Here is an 18,384-nt window from a genome sequence, read left to right on the forward strand (position 1 = left end):
AGGGACAGCGCCCAGGCCCAGAGTTCAGGCCCCTTGACCGGACCCCCCCCCCAAAAAAAAGACAAAGTCTACATATAAGAAGGAACAAAGTTTGCAGAGGAGAGACACCCCGAGAGTAGAGTCCTACAAACCATTTAAGAAAACCATTTAAAATATGTTAGCCATGTGTTAGATTTTGTAATAATTTTCTGTTTTCTTTTTATGTTTTGGTTAGAACCCCAAATTTGAACTAAAAAATGATAATGGCTAAACATGAAATTTTCATCTCAAAATTCACCTAGATCTGGTTGAAGAATTTTCATCTGCTTTCAGTTTATATACATAGACACAGCAGGCTCATTAGGAGCTTTTCTAAGATGCAACTGAAAGATGAACTGTTTTGAACCTTGTTTGGTCAAACAAAGCTCATAACCAAAAGTCAGTCTTTTCTCCCTTAGGTGAATTTAGGTAGGCAAATAAAGAAATTGAACAGTAAAAATGAAAACTCTTATGTTACCCATTCACTGCTACTTCAGATTAGTGAGACTAAAATGCCAGTTGAGAAATATCAAAGCAATACTATTTTTATGAGTCAATGCTGGGTCTACAAAACTCAAAATCTCATGATCTTTATTTACTGATCCTCTCAATGCAGAGTAAAACAGAAATTTATACCTACATGAAGATGTTTCTTGTGCCTATTAAACTTTTATATCAATTATCTGTTCTTGGCAGATAACTTTATAACAATGAAAGGCTTTCACTACAGCACTGCTTACAGAAAAGCAGTACTTGTAGTCTCAGGAGGACTAATCTTAATGAGCCAGAAGTGTGCAAGAGATCAGGATCCATCCATTCATATGCCATTCACCTGACATTCATTCATCTCTTGCAGAAGGCATAGCTAGTAAAGCTGATTGGCAGGATCACAAGGTAAAACACTTCTAAAATGTTTGCTCAGGCTGTTTTTTAAGCAAAACAAAAGTAACTGGAACCAAAACACTACTCCTATAAATGTCTAACGGGCCAATGGACATTACTTTGTCTTACCACTCTCATTTTCAAGACTTCTGATATTGTTATGGTATTTAATATGTTCACATTTTCTCAGCAATTGAAATTTTATATTCTAAGGCAAGAAAATAATATGCTCAGATTTCTTGCAACCAAATTATAATTAAATCTTTTCTATTATTCTGCATTTCTTTAGGACAACAAAGAATGAAGATACTATGAAAATGCAAGCATCATAGAAAAGGCATAGAGAAATTTCCCAGGACAGGGAGACTACAAATTTGTTATTGGGACGTCTTTGACAACGATAGCTAATAGGCAATGGATGCTTACCATTGACAGCACTGTGTTAACTGCTTTATATACAACAATTCTTTATTATGTTTACAAAAATTCAAGAGGCAAATATGATTACTGTCTCCATTTCATAAGTGATGAAACTAATTTAAACAAATTTAAGTAACTGGCTAGAGATCATATATACTAGGCATTATAGTTAATGTGTGCTTAATGCAAATATATACTCTGAATGAAGTTAACACAGGAAACACAGATCAGGAAGAAAAAGAGAAACTTCAGGTTATTTAGACCTAAACTATGATCTTTTCTGAAAAAACCCTTCACTGGTTAGAATTTAAACTCTGTTTGAACAGAGTTAAATAAGGGAGTTTATTACCACTTAGAGAAGCTTATTTTGATTTAAAATAAACTATTTTTCTAAATTGTTTACAGTCAGACCCAAATTTCTCCCCAGGACCTCCCATATGTTGATGTGACTTTTACCTTTGGAACCAGAAAGAACTACATAATCCCTTTTATAGTGTGGCTGTTCAAATATCTAAGTTTAATTTTCATCATATACCAAATACACAAATAAGCTTTATTTTTACAGGTCAAATATAATCGGACATTAATTATTTTGCAATGAGTTACCATCATGCTTATTCTCCTTTGCAAATATTGCCAGAGAATTCTTTAATCTTCCTAATAAGGTCTGCAATGCCCTTGTTAAAGGTGCTCTCTTATTTTTCTCATTTAGAAAATATATCTTACGAGTGTGGCCACATTTTCATTTATCTTCTTGATAACCATATTGCACTGTCGTTGTGTCCTAATGTGATTCAGATATCTACTTAGATTCAGAATTTGAAAGCTGTAACTCACCATAATTTTCACTATAGATTTTAAATGTAATCAGTGCAGGACTTTAACCATTACCTTGCTAGGTTTAACTCAAAACCTCCCAGATGAGGCACATTTGAATTTAGATGCCTTCATTCAATGTATTAGTGATTATTCTAAGCATTTTATTAATCATACTTTAAAAGGCTCCTAATGTATATCTTAGTTTGTATCTAAATCATTACAGAAATGAACAAGTCTAGATTCTGGTGGTGTGCCTGATGAAACCTTTTTCTAAGCATATACATATGTGTGTGTGTGTGTGTGTGTGTGTGTGTGTATTCTCAGATTTCCCTACAAAATTAGAAGAATAGTAAGCTGGGTAACAACAAAATCATAGTTCACAGGAAATGCCACATTCTGGAACTTAAAACATCATTCCAAGCAACCAAGCATTAGCTGTAACACTTGATTTTAGGGAAATGTTATAAAATATGACATTCTGTAGACTTGCTATTAAATTTCAACACTTCTTTTAATGTTTCAGATTACTATAGCACAAATACTTTGACATTACCATGAATTAAATAGTAAGTAAATGCCAAGATTTTTGTAGGTGCTTAAAAGTCTATAGAGAGTTTCCATATCTTAGCTATGGTAAATAAGGCTGCAATAAACATAGTCATGCTGATGGCTGATAGTAAATGCCAAAACGTCGGATGGCTAAGTCATAGGGGAACTCTATGTGGAGTCTTTTGAGGAACTTCCATACTGCTTTCCAAAGTGGTTGAACAAGTTTACACTCCCACCAACAATGCAGTAAGGTTCCCTTCTGTCTACATCCCCTCCAGCATCTGTTGTTATTAGAGTTCTTGATTCTAGCCATTCTAACTGGGGTGAGGTGGTATCTCAATGTTGTTTTGCATTTCTTTTATGGCTAGAGAGGTTGAGCATTTCTTCATGTGTCTATTGGCCATCCTGGGAAGGTGGCTCAGTGGTAGAGTGTTTGCCTTGCATGATGAGGCCCTGGGTTCGATTCCTCAGCACCACATAAACAGAAAAAGCCAGAAGTGGCACAGTGGCTCAAGAAGTAGAGCGCTAGCCTTGAGCTGAAGAACTGAGGGACAGTGTCCAGACCCAGAGTTCAGGCCCCATGACCAACTAAAACAAAAAAGTCTATAGAGATTTTCCTGACTTCCATAAAGATTCCCAGGTCCTTTTAAGTATTTCTTAATAAAACTCATGGGTGTGATCATAAGCAGGTAGGTCAAAAAATAAAATAGAAACACTAAAATTAAAAAGTTAAGAGAAACTGTGGCTAACTGAAGCCAACCAGATTGTCAAGGTGCTAGAATTCCTTGTACCTGAGAGAATCCTCACAGAACTGCCAAGGCTAACAGGCCACCCATCTTTAAGCCAGGTTATAGAAGGCAGAGGGATTCCTGAAGCTTCACAAGTCAAAGATACTGAGTTCTTTTCCACCACACTAATATTTTCAGGCACCCCATGGTCTCCTATGATGGTTGGAGGGGCTATAATACAAAACAAGACAAACAGGAAATAAAAAATGCAGTTAATATATATCAAATACCTAAATTCTAAACATTTTATTACTAATAAGATGACTTCCAGTTTCTGGCCAATGATAAGCAAAACTATGCTACTATCTATTTACTTCTTAGGTTATTCTTCACTCTAATCAATAAATTCTTTCCATGATATAACTCTGACATGATTAGTGAATTTCTTTAAAATTTTAAAACAACACCATTAGGTAGTTGTACAAGAGTTTTGATTCAGCATTATCAATTTAGGAGTACAATGCATCTCCATCAGTGTCACTCCTTCCAACCTTCTCCCTCAAGGTTAGCTATTTCCTATGATTCATGCTCTGTCCTGATAAATTTATAATATGGGTTTATGATTGTATAATAGGCAGGATTTTCTAATAAACAAGTAATCCTTCCCACAAGTTAAATACAATTTCACAAAGAGATAATTTAAATGATTGTTTTTTCTCTTTGTGCATGTCTCAACTGAATTCAAGTATATGAGAGGTTTCTATTAAATTCACTACTGCTTCTAGATATTTAAAAGGTCTACTTAAAAGTGGATACAGGGCTGGGAAGGTGGCTCAGTGGTAGAGCGCTTGCCTTGCATGCATGAGGCCCTGGGTTCGATTCCTCAGCACCACATAAGCAGAAAAAAAAAGCTGGAAGTGGCGCTGTGGCTCAAGTGGTAGGGCTCTAGCCTTGAGCTGAAGAGCTAAGGGACAGAGCCCAGCTCCCGAGTTCAGGCGCCACGACTGGACCCTCCTCCCTCCCCCAAAGTGGATACATCCAGATACTTGCTCCAGAAAATTTCTAATTCATGGAACATTACTTAGCAGTTGGAAGGTTACATCTTTACAGCTCATTCCCAATTGATGTTCAGTCTTTAGCTCTGTGGAACCTGTGTTTACACTAGCTTAGTTAGGACAACTAATTTGAAAAATATACTCCAGGGACTTTGCTTGAGAAAGTATTGAACTAAAAACACTTGAAGAAGATAACATTACACTTTACTGGGTGATTTCTTAAAAGGACACCTAACATGTGCTTATCTCAGCAAGGTCAGTTAATATGAGGTCAAGCACAGAAGGAAAAATGATAAAACTCACCTGACAAAGTAATATATACATAGACAAGGATGGACTATAAATATAACTAACATCATAGGTATATATTTCCCTTCCAGGAAGCTGGATGATATCTAGCCAGTGAGTAGACTTATTGAGCCACTTAATACTTACCATGTACACTTAAGTCATATTTTCTATCAGCCATTCCTGCTACATTCACAGCTATACACACATAACGACCCGTGTCAGATACATGAGTGTTCTTCAGCTGAAGGCTGCGACCTCTATCCACTATTTCCACTCCCCTTCCCTTGGTCAGGGGGCGGCCATCTTTCATCCAGGTCACTGTTGGCTGGGGAATACCTTGCACCTCACACTGTAAGGAAATACTCTTCCCTCGGGTGACAATAACTTCAGTAGGTTGGCTGCCACTGTTCGTTATAGATGGTCGAACTGGATGCAAGAGAAAGAACAAAAAATAAGATAAGAAATGTTTGTTTCAGATCTCTCATAGGAATTTTTCATTAAAGTTTATTTTTATGTCAACATAGCTTTTGAAAAGATTCAGAGGTGGCATTTGAAAGGCAGAAGTCATCAATGTTTCTTAGTGGGTTTATTATACCTAAAATAAAGCTTTTGGCATAGGAAGAAAAGAATGCTGTGTGTTCTAACTTTTGCAAAATTAAATATTTATACTTATTAATTGTAAATTAAGCTTTCTACTGGTCTTCTTAGTATTCATTTTGATATAGAACAGATCACCTCACATGATAGGCTCACTGCTTATCAACTCCATTCTTCCACCATGTACTTTAGCGGTTGGAAAAGCTGAGACAGTTTCTCAGTCTTTGGGATTGAGCAGATACAGGAATGAATTTGGAACAAACACAGTGGTCATACTCACTAGATACTAGGTTGAAAATGAACTATATAACTGGGGAGTGGGGACAGGAGGGAAAATCTGATAGAAAGTGAAGGGAAGGGGTGACACTGTCTAAAAAGAAATGTACCCATTACTTGAGTTATGAAACTGTAACTTCTTCAAACATTGCCTTTATAGTAACAAGAAGAATATTTTTAAAATAATTTTGGACGTATAATATCGAAACAGAGGCTGCTGAGACCTGAGGGAAAGGTTTTGCTCTCTTGGTAAGGAAAAGGTACCATCTCTTCTTGCCCTCCATGCGGACTTGATAATCACAGCCTCACAGACCACTGGGGAAGGATCAGGAAAACTCAGAAACTCCTGTCTGGATGTAAATAAGCTGCGGACTCTCTCCTAGGACAACCTGCCAACCTCAGACTTCCCACTACTCACACAAGGAAACCTCTCCTAGTATCTATCCTTCTGTTTCTTCCTAGCTTAATGCAACTGATAGATGACACTTTTACAAACAAAGATTAGGCCAACTCTCAAATATAAGTGGGTGGAAAGAAAAGTGGTCCTATCCCACACACATGTGCCGTACAGAGGGAAGAGATGTGGCTCTTCAGCTCTAACAGCTCAGGTAAAGACAAGATAATGCCAATGTTTTAAGAAAAATCTTATACAAGTCAACTATTTCTTTAAAATATTGCTATACATTGGGAATATATCCTATAGTATAATGTCTTTCTTCTCCCTCCATGCATCCACTAATCTGCTGTCACCCTGGTGTATCTGTCCCCTTTGAGATGACGCAGAAGGAGCAGCCATACTGCTGAATGAAGAGTAGCTAGAACTAAGCTGTTGCTCTCTGGTGTGGTCAGCACATTTAAAGATGTGGGTCAGTTGACAGACATCAGATAAGTTATAGTACTTAGAATTAATCTTTGTGTGTGTATCTGTATGCCAATATTGGGGCTTAGCCTCAGGGTCTGGGTGCTGTCCTTTACCTTTTTTCCCTCAAGGCTAACACTCTATCACTTGAGCTACAATTCATCTCTGCCTTTATGGTAGTTAACTGGACATAAGAGTCTCAGAGATTTTCTGCCCAGACTAGCTTTGAACTGTGATCTTCAGATCTCAGCCTGTTGTGTAGTGAAATTACACAGTCTCCTGGATAAAGTAATCTTAAAATACAAAGAAAAAGTAAAAGGGAAGGATGGAAAGCTTCAAAAGGAGCTTGTGTTCTCTCCTCCACCCCACTTCATTGGTCTATCCCTTTCCCTTTGGTCCCACCCCTATTGGGATATACCATTTGGATGTACATTTCTCTTTCATGTACCTATTTCCTGGTGTTGATTTTGTTGGGCTTTGACATAGTCTTTCTAAAATATTATACTAGTTGAGCTCTCCATAGAGTCAGTTCATTCATTTGTAACTGGGAAGGGGTGGGTCAAAGTGGGGGTGTGTGAGAGTGCTCAAGGGTGTACACTGATCAAGATGTATTATATTAATAAACCACTTTGTTATATGGTACCTCCTTTGTACAATTGCTTACAGATAATTTTAAAATTTTTTCAAAATTAAAAAAGAGGCTTGTGTCCAGAGCTTGACTAGGCAAGAACTTACTGTGAACTTGCAGATTATAGTCTTTCTTTGCAGTTCCGGCAGCATTTGAGGCCACACACGTGTAAAGCCCTACATCAGACTTTTCAGCCACTGAGATTTGTAACTGCCTGCCTCCTGATAAAATCCGAACTCGCCCTCCAGAGTCAGCCAGCACTGTAGAACCTGCAGAGAAATAAAATAATACGATGACAGACTGCGATACATAGTTCTTTGTTCACATGCTCAGAGAAGTGTGTGGACTTATTTATTTGCTTCCTGGCTCTAGAACTGTAAAGACAGACACGCTTTGAGAATATTCCTGCCACAGTGCACAAAATGATGGAGGCTTAAAAATTTAAATGAACTGAAGATCTAGATTATTTACTGGCACACAAGATGGATGCATGAATTGAAATCTACTCAGCTACACAATTTTATCTTAGCACATGTTATAAGACTGTCACAACATAACAAATCTTTACTTTAGAAGATAATTTAGAAAACCTATATTGAAAAACCATTTACAAATGGTGGATGGATTCCTGAAAATTACAGCTGCTCTAAATGGGTGAGAACATTGAAAGGGGTGACGTGGATCAAGATATTCATAAACTGCTTTGTTAAATGGTAAACATTTCAATTATACAAAAATCATATGTTACAATTTAATGTAAGGAGCTTTTGCTCTCTAGCCTTAGCATGCAACCCCAGGAAAATTAAAAAAAAATAAACTGATATGTTTGCCAGACAAAACTAATATTAATTTTATGTTTATATTTAATTTTTAAACATTCCAGGGATGAGAACTAACCTTTCTTTTTCCAGATGAGATTTGGAGGTGGAATACCACTCGATTCACACAAAAGACTGATAAGATTCCCTTCAATGACTGTAAGTTGAGCAAGTTTATCAGAGTCATAAATATTTGGTGGGACTGAAAGGAAATGAAGAAAAATACAGTTTTCACACTGCTTCAAGTCTTATAGTTTTGTGTAATACTTTAAATGCAAGGACAAAGGATTTCTATTTAAAATACACAAGAAAATTGTTTTATATAGAAGGTATAATAAGTATAAGGTCCTATTTATAGAAGATGGATAGGTGACAAGGTCCTTTCTACACAAAAGCTAATTCTACACAATGACTAATTATCTCCAGGCCCAGGAAGTCGATCTATTATTGCTCTTGGGTTGTCTCTTTGGGTTGGCAATTAAGATAATTCTGTGTCATCTAAATGCACTGATGGTTATCTATGTGTGCATAATACTCAACTTTCATCTAGATAGTTAAGTGTCATTTTAGGAATTGACATAATGAATCAAAGATTCAACCAAATACTGTCTACTTTGTGTATTGCAAAGGTCAATTTTACTTACCCCAAATGTTGACATTATAGTTTTTCTCTGTTTTTCCAGCAACATTTGTTGCTTCACAAGTATAACGACCAGTGTCTTGAACATGAGCATCTTCAATCTGAGAAGAAAACTAAATCATGTTCTGGAACCACAATTGCTACTTCACAATAAGAAGGTTCTGTTAATGATCTCTGTAATTTTTAATTTTTATTCTGAGACTTTTGAGTCTATAAAATGTAGAGAGACTCATAAAATGAATTTCATCACTCAGATTCAACACATCAAGATTCAGAAATTTTCATCTAAGTCATAACTTATTTTACCCTAACTTTTATCAGTGGTTGAAAGCCTAGAAAGGCCTTTAACAAAATTTAGGAAAAATAAAAAAAAAATCAAAATTATCAGTGAATTCTTAAGGACTTTACAAACTCCATTACTATATATCTAGGAAATGTTTGGTAAAATAATATATGAATTATTGATTTATTACATGCATGCCAGGCTCATAAGCTTCTTCAAGCGAGAGTTCAATTAGCTTTGATCTCTTAGTATCCAGTTTGGTACTCTGATCGGTAAATAAGTGTTAGTAAAAAGAATATATATACATATATATATATATGTATATATATATATACATTGTTCAGAGTGCCTTAACATGCTTTTTTAGTATTGTTTAATTATGTAATAGTTATAATGGACCTATGAGCCTTGTCCTAAGTACTAAAGGCAGAAGAAAGCAAGACATACTATGAAGTATACAGTTTTGGATTTGAGTGTACAATTTAGGTGAGAATGTAAAGTTTGTGAACATAAGAGGTAAGTAATAAGCAAGGTATAAGTAACAATACAAGGTAAAACAGCAGATACCACAACATCATGTGGTTTAATCTCCACAGTAAGTTTGTAATCAATAATTCCTAAAACATTCAAAAGAAGAAGAGTGATGGAAGGCTGGCTCAAGCGGTGGAATGTCTTCTTAACAAGAGGGAGGCTTTGAGCTCAAACCCCAGTAATGGTGAAAAACGAGAAACATAGCATAAGTGATCACTAAAAGTAGCACAGCAGGTATCCAATAAACTAATGAATTGGTGTGAACAAACTGTGAACAACTGAGTTAAATAGAAAACTAATGAATATGAGATGTGGAAAGAAACTTAATAATATCCTACCTTATCATGTTAAAGATAGGAAAACAGCATCAATTAAAAGATCTAAATGTCCCCAAATTCACATAATTAGTAGCAGACTCAATCAAATTTGGGGCTACGGGACCTGAAAACCAGTCAGCACAGCCTGCACACCTCAAAAAAAAGAGTTAAATGTTGGTGTGGAAAGCAAAGCAAAACAAAAATGGCAAGAGTCTCCTATCTGATCTGGTTACAGAAGTGTATGACTAATATTGGGAGTGTATAGCAAATAGTTTAAATTAGCCAATTAGTAGTATGTAGTACCGAAGTTTTCACTGAAAAGATCTTCTCTCTTCTTCTCTCCGGGACCTGCCTGCCTAGGTGCTTGAAGTAGCTCCCTGGAGAACAATGGATTTTCACCAACAAAAAGACACAAACTTCCCATACTCACAGGTTCTGTGCTTAAACAATTGTCTCCCTTAGTCATTCTAAGATTTAGAATCTTAGGAGAGAGAGATTAAGAGCCCAATCTTAAGCAATGGGCTCTACACCTAAGCACAGGGTGGTGATTTCCTTTTTTTGTTTTTCCCCCAATCCCCCCCTTCCCCCCCCCCCAATCAAGTCCAACCATGGGGCAAAACTGAAAAAAACAACAATTTCCCCCAAAAAAAAACTTCATGCTCTGTCCACTCACCACAGTTAAGTCATTCAGCCTATTGCCACTCAGACTTGTCATAAGCTTCCTCAGTCAGAGAATATGTGTAGTTAGCAGTATGAATTCTGAAGCTAAAACCCTTGTGTTTAACTCCAAGTCATATATACATTTAATTACTCAGCAGGGTTATCATGAGGATGTTATAAACATTCAGGAGGATTTAAGTACCTTCAGACCTTTGCCCTCCCAAACCCTAATTCTTTAGGATGGCTTTTAATGTCAGCTCTATTTCAAGCAGATATGGATTGTCAATATTATTTCAAATATCCACTCTGTGAAGTTCTCTCTGTTTCAGCCAAACTAACTTACTTGCTTAATCAGGTCTTCGGTCCTGTCTATGCTTAGAATGCTAAACAGACTTCAACACTTCCAGGTCATCTGCATCTCACTTTTGCTTGTCTTCATAAAATTGCCTGTCTGTTCCATCTACTTGGCAATTAACCCAAACTTATAGAACTTACAGCTGTTAACTAAGTTTTCATAAATTGATATCGTCTCAAGGCATCCATTATGTGAGACATGTCACAACTTTGCATCCTTATCTAAATCATTGAATATATATTTACTGGATGGTTCAATGAGTGAAGATGAAGTACTGCTTGAAATATTTCTACATTTCTTGAGATGACTTCTCTTTACAAGTATAAATAGATGAATAAATATTTAAATTTCACTAAGCATAAAACTGAAAAATATTACCAGCCTCATTAAGAAAAGGGTTCCTAGAATTTTATTAGGTGAAACTAGAGACACTGTAAAAGACAGGGAAGTTTTAAATAGGAATAACACCAAAATCATATGATTAGTAATAATATCCAAAGAAATGAATCTGTAGCCTTACCTTTAACACACTTCCATTTTCAGAGATACTAAGGCCTGGTTTCTTCAGTAAGGGGCGACCATCCTTTAGCCAGGTCAGAGTAGGTAAGGGAATAGCATCACTTTGACATAGCAACTCCACAGCTTGACTAATGAGGACAGAGATGTTCTGTTCTTCTCCCATAATATTTGGTGGAACTAAATGAAAAATGAGTTTTCCCTCAGAATAAAATAGGCCAGCACACTATTTATCTTCACTAATCATCAAGATATAGATATAGATATAGACATATATCTATATGTAAAGTTATGAGGTGTACACACACACACACACACACACACACACATATATATACACACACACACACACCCTCATAACTTTACTAGTTATCTTAACATAGAGGATCATGGTAGTTCTAGCATACCCTCTTTGCTTCATTGGGTTCAGAATCAAGATAAGTAAATCACTGACCAACAGATTCTTGTGGAACACAAATCATTCTCACTAACTTTTTATTTAAAGAACTTTTAGAACTGGAAGTTCTCACCAAGTGTGCATTCCAGAAACTTGCAGAATTAGTAGCTACTGCTTAAGGTTTTCAAAGTAATAAATCACATATGAAATATTTTAGAAATGACCATGAATTAATAAGAGAAAATATGCTTTTAACATTTCTTTGTGGTTTTTTTGCAAGGGGAATAAAGTTCATAACGATAGAAGCAAAATGAACACAAATAGGTTTGGAAGAATATATGAAGATCATCTGGTCCCATCTCTCAGTGTGCAAAACACAAAGTAGGTGAAAGGTAACAGCTTAAGTAAATAACACAACTGATTGATGGGAAAGCCTGGAGCCTCTGACTTGCAGTTTAATGTTTTGTTTTGTTTTTATGGTGCGTTGTCAACTTTCTAGGGAATGGGGACTGTGAGATCAGTGACACAGAAAAGAGCAAGCTGCATCAGGGACCAGCTGTCTAGCATACTCCCAATTCAATAACAGGAGGAAATGAGTTGAAATTTTAATGAGATTAAAATTAGCATTCCCTGGCTACAAGGCTTGTCAGATGTTGAAATGTGTTCTTGGAGAAGTTTAAAGACTCTCCTTCCTCTGGGATGAATTCAAGAATAAACGATCATTTGTCTTAGATGGCGAAGGTTTAGTGCTATCAAAAATGAGAAAGCAAGGACTCCAATCTGTATGCATAATAATTCAGAAAAGACAAAGGAACAATGAAGTCAGGGTTGTCCTAAAGGGGCATTGTAAAAGAAAAAAGAAAGTTCTGAAAGGATCGCTTTGGCCACTTCTCACTAACTCCCTTAATTACTCAGAATTGTAGGAAATTTATTTGTAGACTTTTTTTTTGGGGGGGAAAGGTTGCTGCTATTGTTTAGTTTATTTTCATAAGGAAGTCTAAGTGGCATTCAAATGATTCCTAAGAGACTTCCCAAATGCTCTGGTAGACATAAAATTTTTGTGGTAAGGAATATTATTATAGTCTATTACTCACAGCTTCAGGCTCAATACCCCAGACTGTGGTAAGATGACAATGAATGCAATAGACTTTGACTGGGAACATTGTGTTTGTATAACTATGAGGTTTTCTGCTACTGTATCTGCTTCAGAGGGAAGGGTTATGAGCCAAAGGGCGCATTCCTGTTTTGTTGCTGGGTACAGGATTTATGGTTAACCCCAAGGAATGGATTCTAGAAGACGAAGTAAGCTGTACCATAATAGCTGGAACATAACAGTAGAACTTCCTTTAGGAAATTTCACAGTACACATAGATATTTGGCTTGCAATAAGTTTAAAGCAATCTGTGAGGACTAGAAAATTCTGTAATTGTTTTTGAGAGGTGACACACTAGATAGAAGGTATGTGGCTAGTCTGTTGAACATATGCACAATTAATGGTTTTCTTTATAAGGTATCAGGAAAACAAAGTCTATTCACAATTTTTAGAGAATAGGAATCCCAGAACAGAATAGCTGATTTTACACCTTGGAAATAATTTGGGGATTAAATCTGGTCTTAATGGATAAAACATTTAAAACTGTATAAAATACATTTATTTTAGACTATTTGTAGAATTTATAAAAGAACATATTTCCTTATGAGTGTTTGCAGAAGCGAACATTAGAAACAAGCCAAGAATGCAGAATGCTATTTCCAAATATTTTTCCTCAGCTACTTTTCTTTACTGCTAAATGAGCTGAACCCAATTCAAAAGGACACTAGAATTTTAAAACTGAGAGAAAAAAAAACATAGAATACTTAAGGAGTAAAAAGTAAAACAAATCTAATGTAGGTGAGCATTCGTTAACCAAAATCTATTTTTTTTTTTTTCAGTCTAAGATGAGAACAAGGTCCCACTCTTTAGGGCTTCAACTTTCTTAGATATTTTACCGTTTGGTTAGGTTAGGAAAAGATGTACTTTGAAATGACTTCTCATTGTACAGATTATACCTGTTAAATTTAATTACTTGAAGCAGAACTGTTATAGAGCTATATTTGCTGAGATGCTGAAGGCTATGAAATCCCTGAGCTGAAATTTAAAGGACACACACACACACACACACACACACACACACACACACACACACACACACGTGTATAAGTTAACTCATTTAACTCATTTTTCTTGTGTCAGAGTATCAGAATATGGTAGAATATACTCTGAATGTATAACAGGGAAAATGTTTTTTGAAGGAACTGCTTTTATGATGATAGGGAAAGCTATTTCACCTATTATGAACCTCTTTCTACCATTCATTCCCTCATTCTACCATGTAAATTTCAAGGGGACTTACCTCTGTGAATTAGCATTCATCACACTCCAACTAGACACAGATTTCTGAAGATACTAACCCAGAATATAACACATGGAAAGAAGGCTAATGGAGGATAGGTTGAAAAACTAATTTCATATTTAAAAAAATCTTTCTAATTTTAACTTCTTTGGAAGTTTGTTGATTATGTATTTCAAATGTTAAATGCTTATTCAAATTCTCAAAGTACATATATATAGCAAGTAGTCATTTCATTTTTATACCAGCGGAAATTTTTTTTTTTTTGGTCGGTCGTGGGGCTTGAACTCTGGGCCTGGGTGCTGTCCCTCAGCTCTTCAGCTCAAGGCAAGCGCTCTACCACTTGAGCTACAGCGCCACTTCCTCCAGCGGAAATTTTTAATCTTTAGTCTCAAGAGGTAGGAAGGAAATAACTTAGCAAATGATATAATGATGTGTATTCTATCATTCCAGGAAGATATTATTTCTCTACCATCTCCTAGACTCACTCTCTTTTTTTTGGAGGGGGGTCCGGTTGTGGGGCCTGAACTCTGGGCCTGGGTGCTGTCCCTCAGCTCTTCAGCTCAAGGATAGAGCTCTACCACTTGAGCCACAGCTCCACTTCCGGCTTTTTTCATTTTGCTTATGTGGTGCTGAGGAATCGAACCCAGGGCCTCAGGCATGCAAGGCAAGTGCTCTACCACTGAGCCATCTTCCCAGCCCTAGACTCACTCTTAATCAAATGAAGTGCACCAATGGAATGAACCAAGGCTAGATACTCATTGTTGACTAAAATCCAGTCAACAGTGCTATTGCCTACTAATGCCTGAAGGAGGAAGTATGTCAGGTATTTAGACAGTTTTCTCTTGTGAATGACCATCTTCTAATTCTTTAGAAAGGGTAACAGAGAACCAATTCAGTGGCAGAATTAGAATCCCTGGGGTTGGATATTATAGACCTGATATCTGAAATACATTAGCAAATCTGGGCATGGAGTATAGAGCCATATTTATTGTAGTAGAATATCAAAGCAAGAACCCAGAGAACAACCCCTTTGGAAATGTGGCAATGCCAACTGGGACTTTTTAATCTTAACATGCTAAGTTATAACCAAGGACCTAGTTACTGAAAATTTAATTAGTTAATGTTTTGGCTGTTTTTAATCATTATGGTTGTGTTCTTCAAAATTATAAAAAGAGCCGGGTGCTGGTGGCTCATGCCTGTAATCCTAGCTACTCAGGAGGCTGAGATCTGAGGATCGCGGTTCAAAGCCAACCCAGGCAGGAAAGTCCGTGAGTGAGACTCTAATCTCTAATAAACCACTAGAAAACTGGAAGTGGCACTGTGGCTGAGGCGGTAGAGTGCTAGCCTTGAGCTGAAGAGCTGAGGGACAGCACCCAAGGCCAGAGTTCAAGCCCCACGACCGACCAAAAAAAATTATAAAAAGAATTCAACATGGTCTATATGATCTGGAGGTTAAAAATTACATATTTCTCATAGGAAGACATTTGCTTAAGTGAGGACAGTTACAAATGAACAGAATGAATTTAATATATATTGTATAGGAGGATCATTGAAGAAATTTCATTGTCCATGAACCAAAAAATTTACAAATTACATAAATTATGTGAAGAAGTACTAAATGAAGTCTGAAAGAATTCTAAACATCAAAGTATACCAAGAGAGTGTGTCAAAGGTGATGAATGAGTGGAGTTCAAGGAAGCCCCAACTTTGTTCTGGGGGACTTTTTCTGTAACGCTGCATTGCAGATAATATGACTGTACTGAAGGTCGAAAAAAATTCTTGAATTTATATACATTTATGTCCTGGTTTAACTTTCATTTCTCAAATAGTCTTGAATGTAGACCACAAAATATGCTGACTGCAAGTATAATTAAAAGTAATAAAATCATGGCTTAGAGTACACAGACGGAGAAAGCTCCTTTCATAGACGTTTGCTTTTGTGAACTCCTGTCTTGCAGTTGATAAGCTATTGTCTTTCCTCTATAAAACCTACTCTTGACAGGCTGGATGTTTTATTATCTCAGCCTTTAAAAGGAGACATCAATCCAAGTCGAACAGAAAGCAGAAAGACAATCTGATTTGAACTGATCTGACATTGTTTATTTTTCCTTATTCTCAACAACTGCCCTTAACTTCCTCTGCGGCTTTAAGAACCAAACACATTGATTTCAGAACAGAAATAATCGCTAACATGTCTCACCATAGACTCTGAGGTCAATGTCCCTTTGTTTCTCCCCAGCAGCATTCACGGCCACACAGGTATATCTCCCTGTATCACTTACTTGTGCACTGGTCAATGCTAAGATTCGACCCCCAGACAGAACCTATCAAGAAAATGAGAAATAAATAACCAACATAGCCCATGCAACTGGTAGCTGTAATTTTCCTCTTACCATTTGATTATTATTATTCTTTGTGTGCTGGGGCTTGAACTCAGTGCCTGGGTGCTAGCCCTGAGCTTTTGTGCTCAAGGCAAGCACCATACCACTTGGCTCACAGCTCCAGTTCTGGCTTTTTGGTTAAAGATAAGAATCTCACAGATTTTCCTGCCCAGGCTGGCTCCAAGCGCTCATCTTCAGATCTCAGTTTCCTGAGTTACAGGTGTGAGCCACTGGCAGCTGGTACCTCGTAATTTTTTAGGGGTGATAAACTGGCATTTTCCTCTTGAAAGATCTCTGCTTGTATGATTAAAGTGGGCCATTATCACATACAATATCATTCTTGTATTCTTGGTGGAAAGATCTGAGAGACTAGAACTAAACTTGGCAATAACCATTGAAAGCCAGTCTCTATATACCCCATACAGTAAAAGTCAAGTGTTCTATATATTTAACACACAGAAAAAGCCACTGGGACAGAAAGGAGAAGTGGGAACAACAAAGTCATTCTCCAAATTTTACTGTGAACAAATAGATAAGATATAATAAACAACAAAATAGTAGCCAAACTAATTAGCCACATTTATTCTCCTTTGAAATCATGGCTCCAGTGTTCCTTTAAATATTGACAATAACTATGGATCTTCTATGATTCCAAATTCTGAAAGATTAGATTTTTTAAAACCTAGAGAAATACATGTTAGGTGAACTACATCCTCTGTTAGGCAAAATAAAATGATACCTCAAATTATAGAGATGTACTTCGCAGATACTTGGGGTCTGGTTCCAGACCGCTCTAATAAAGCAAGTCACACAATATTTTTTATTGTATGTTAAAGTTATGTTTACATTATCCTAGTGTATATTAAGTGGGCAATTGCATTAAGTCTAACAAAACAAGATACATATGTTAATTAAAAATACATTTCTTCTAAAAATGCCAATTATCATTTGAACAATAGGAAAATGGTATGTATCAACTTATTCCACAGAGGATTGGTATAAACAACCTACACAGGCCAATAAAGTTAAGCAGAACAAAACAGGAATTCTATCCTTTCAACCTCAGGTCAATATAATGTACTTAATTTTTCCCTAAGACTCAAATAATTCATTTTTCATAATGTTTCCATTATATTTTTAAAATTTTATTCTTTGATGCATTTGTTAATGAATATAGTCTCTGTGTATTTCTCACCTTCATGATATTTATAAATATTGGAATATAAATACTACCTGAAAAAAACCATTCCTTGCAGTGGGAAGAAGCTGTCTTTTATGGTAGAAACAGGAAATGGTGGGGGCAGGTAGAAGGCAGGTAGATTAAGCCCACAGATGAAACTTAACATGCACATGTTTTCATGAATCATTTAGAAATTCCAACTGTGTGACCATGGTATTTGTAAGTACATATGTATGATTTCCCCTACCCCAAAGCAACACTTGTTTTAATCCTTGTTCTCCAAATCCAAAAGCATTTACTCTTGGTACTTTCCATGTTGAGTACTTAAATGGGAGACTTTATCAAATAAATGGAAGAGGATACCTGAATTCCATCAGTGAAGCTAGAGACAGGGCTCCCATCTTTCAGCCACGTCAGACTTGGGGCAGGGATGCCCCTGGCTTCACATTCCAACCTCACAACGTTATTGATGACCACACTAACCATGCTACTGCTGCCAGAAATCGAGGGGGGCACTGGAAAAAGAAAACAAAAGTACAATATGTTATCACAACAGGGTATGTTATTTTTAAGTCCACTATACATACTATTAACAGTGTCTTTGCAAATGGATGGGGTTTTTTTTGCTTGTTTGTTTGGGAAAGTTCACATTTGTGATCTAAACACAGCCAACCTGTGAGGTCTGTAGTACACAAATCAGATTCTCCATTTTATATAAGGGAAAGGAAGTTTGTGTACAAAACTAGTTTCCTTGTTTTTGCCTGCCTGCCTGCCTGCCTGCCTGCCTGCCT

At 36.6% G+C, this 18,384-nt stretch overlaps 1 protein-coding gene across 1 annotated transcript in view; it reads right to left on the bottom strand.

Moving 5' to 3' along the window:
• The window catches only part of Hmcn1 (hemicentin 1), a 450,607-nt gene that overhangs the window by 118,832 nt on the left and 313,391 nt on the right, over nucleotides 1–18,384 (bottom strand). The window contains exons 38-45 of the mRNA XM_013021737.1: nucleotides 17,957–18,108; nucleotides 16,233–16,356; nucleotides 11,247–11,422; nucleotides 8,585–8,681; nucleotides 8,020–8,142; nucleotides 7,230–7,391; nucleotides 4,907–5,188; nucleotides 3,480–3,647 (exon numbers count right to left, since the gene is read on the bottom strand). Coding sequence (XP_012877191.1) covers nucleotides 3,480–3,647; nucleotides 4,907–5,188; nucleotides 7,230–7,391; nucleotides 8,020–8,142; nucleotides 8,585–8,681; nucleotides 11,247–11,422; nucleotides 16,233–16,356; nucleotides 17,957–18,108 — 1,284 coding nt within the window. The remainder of the gene's footprint in view (nucleotides 1–3,479; nucleotides 3,648–4,906; nucleotides 5,189–7,229; nucleotides 7,392–8,019; nucleotides 8,143–8,584; nucleotides 8,682–11,246; nucleotides 11,423–16,232; nucleotides 16,357–17,956; nucleotides 18,109–18,384) is intronic.

This window comes from Dipodomys ordii, unplaced genomic scaffold (assembly GCF_000151885.1).
Source record: "Dipodomys ordii isolate 6190 unplaced genomic scaffold, Dord_2.0 Scaffold57, whole genome shotgun sequence".
In the NCBI taxonomy this organism is placed as follows: Eukaryota; Metazoa; Chordata; class Mammalia; order Rodentia; family Heteromyidae; genus Dipodomys; species Dipodomys ordii.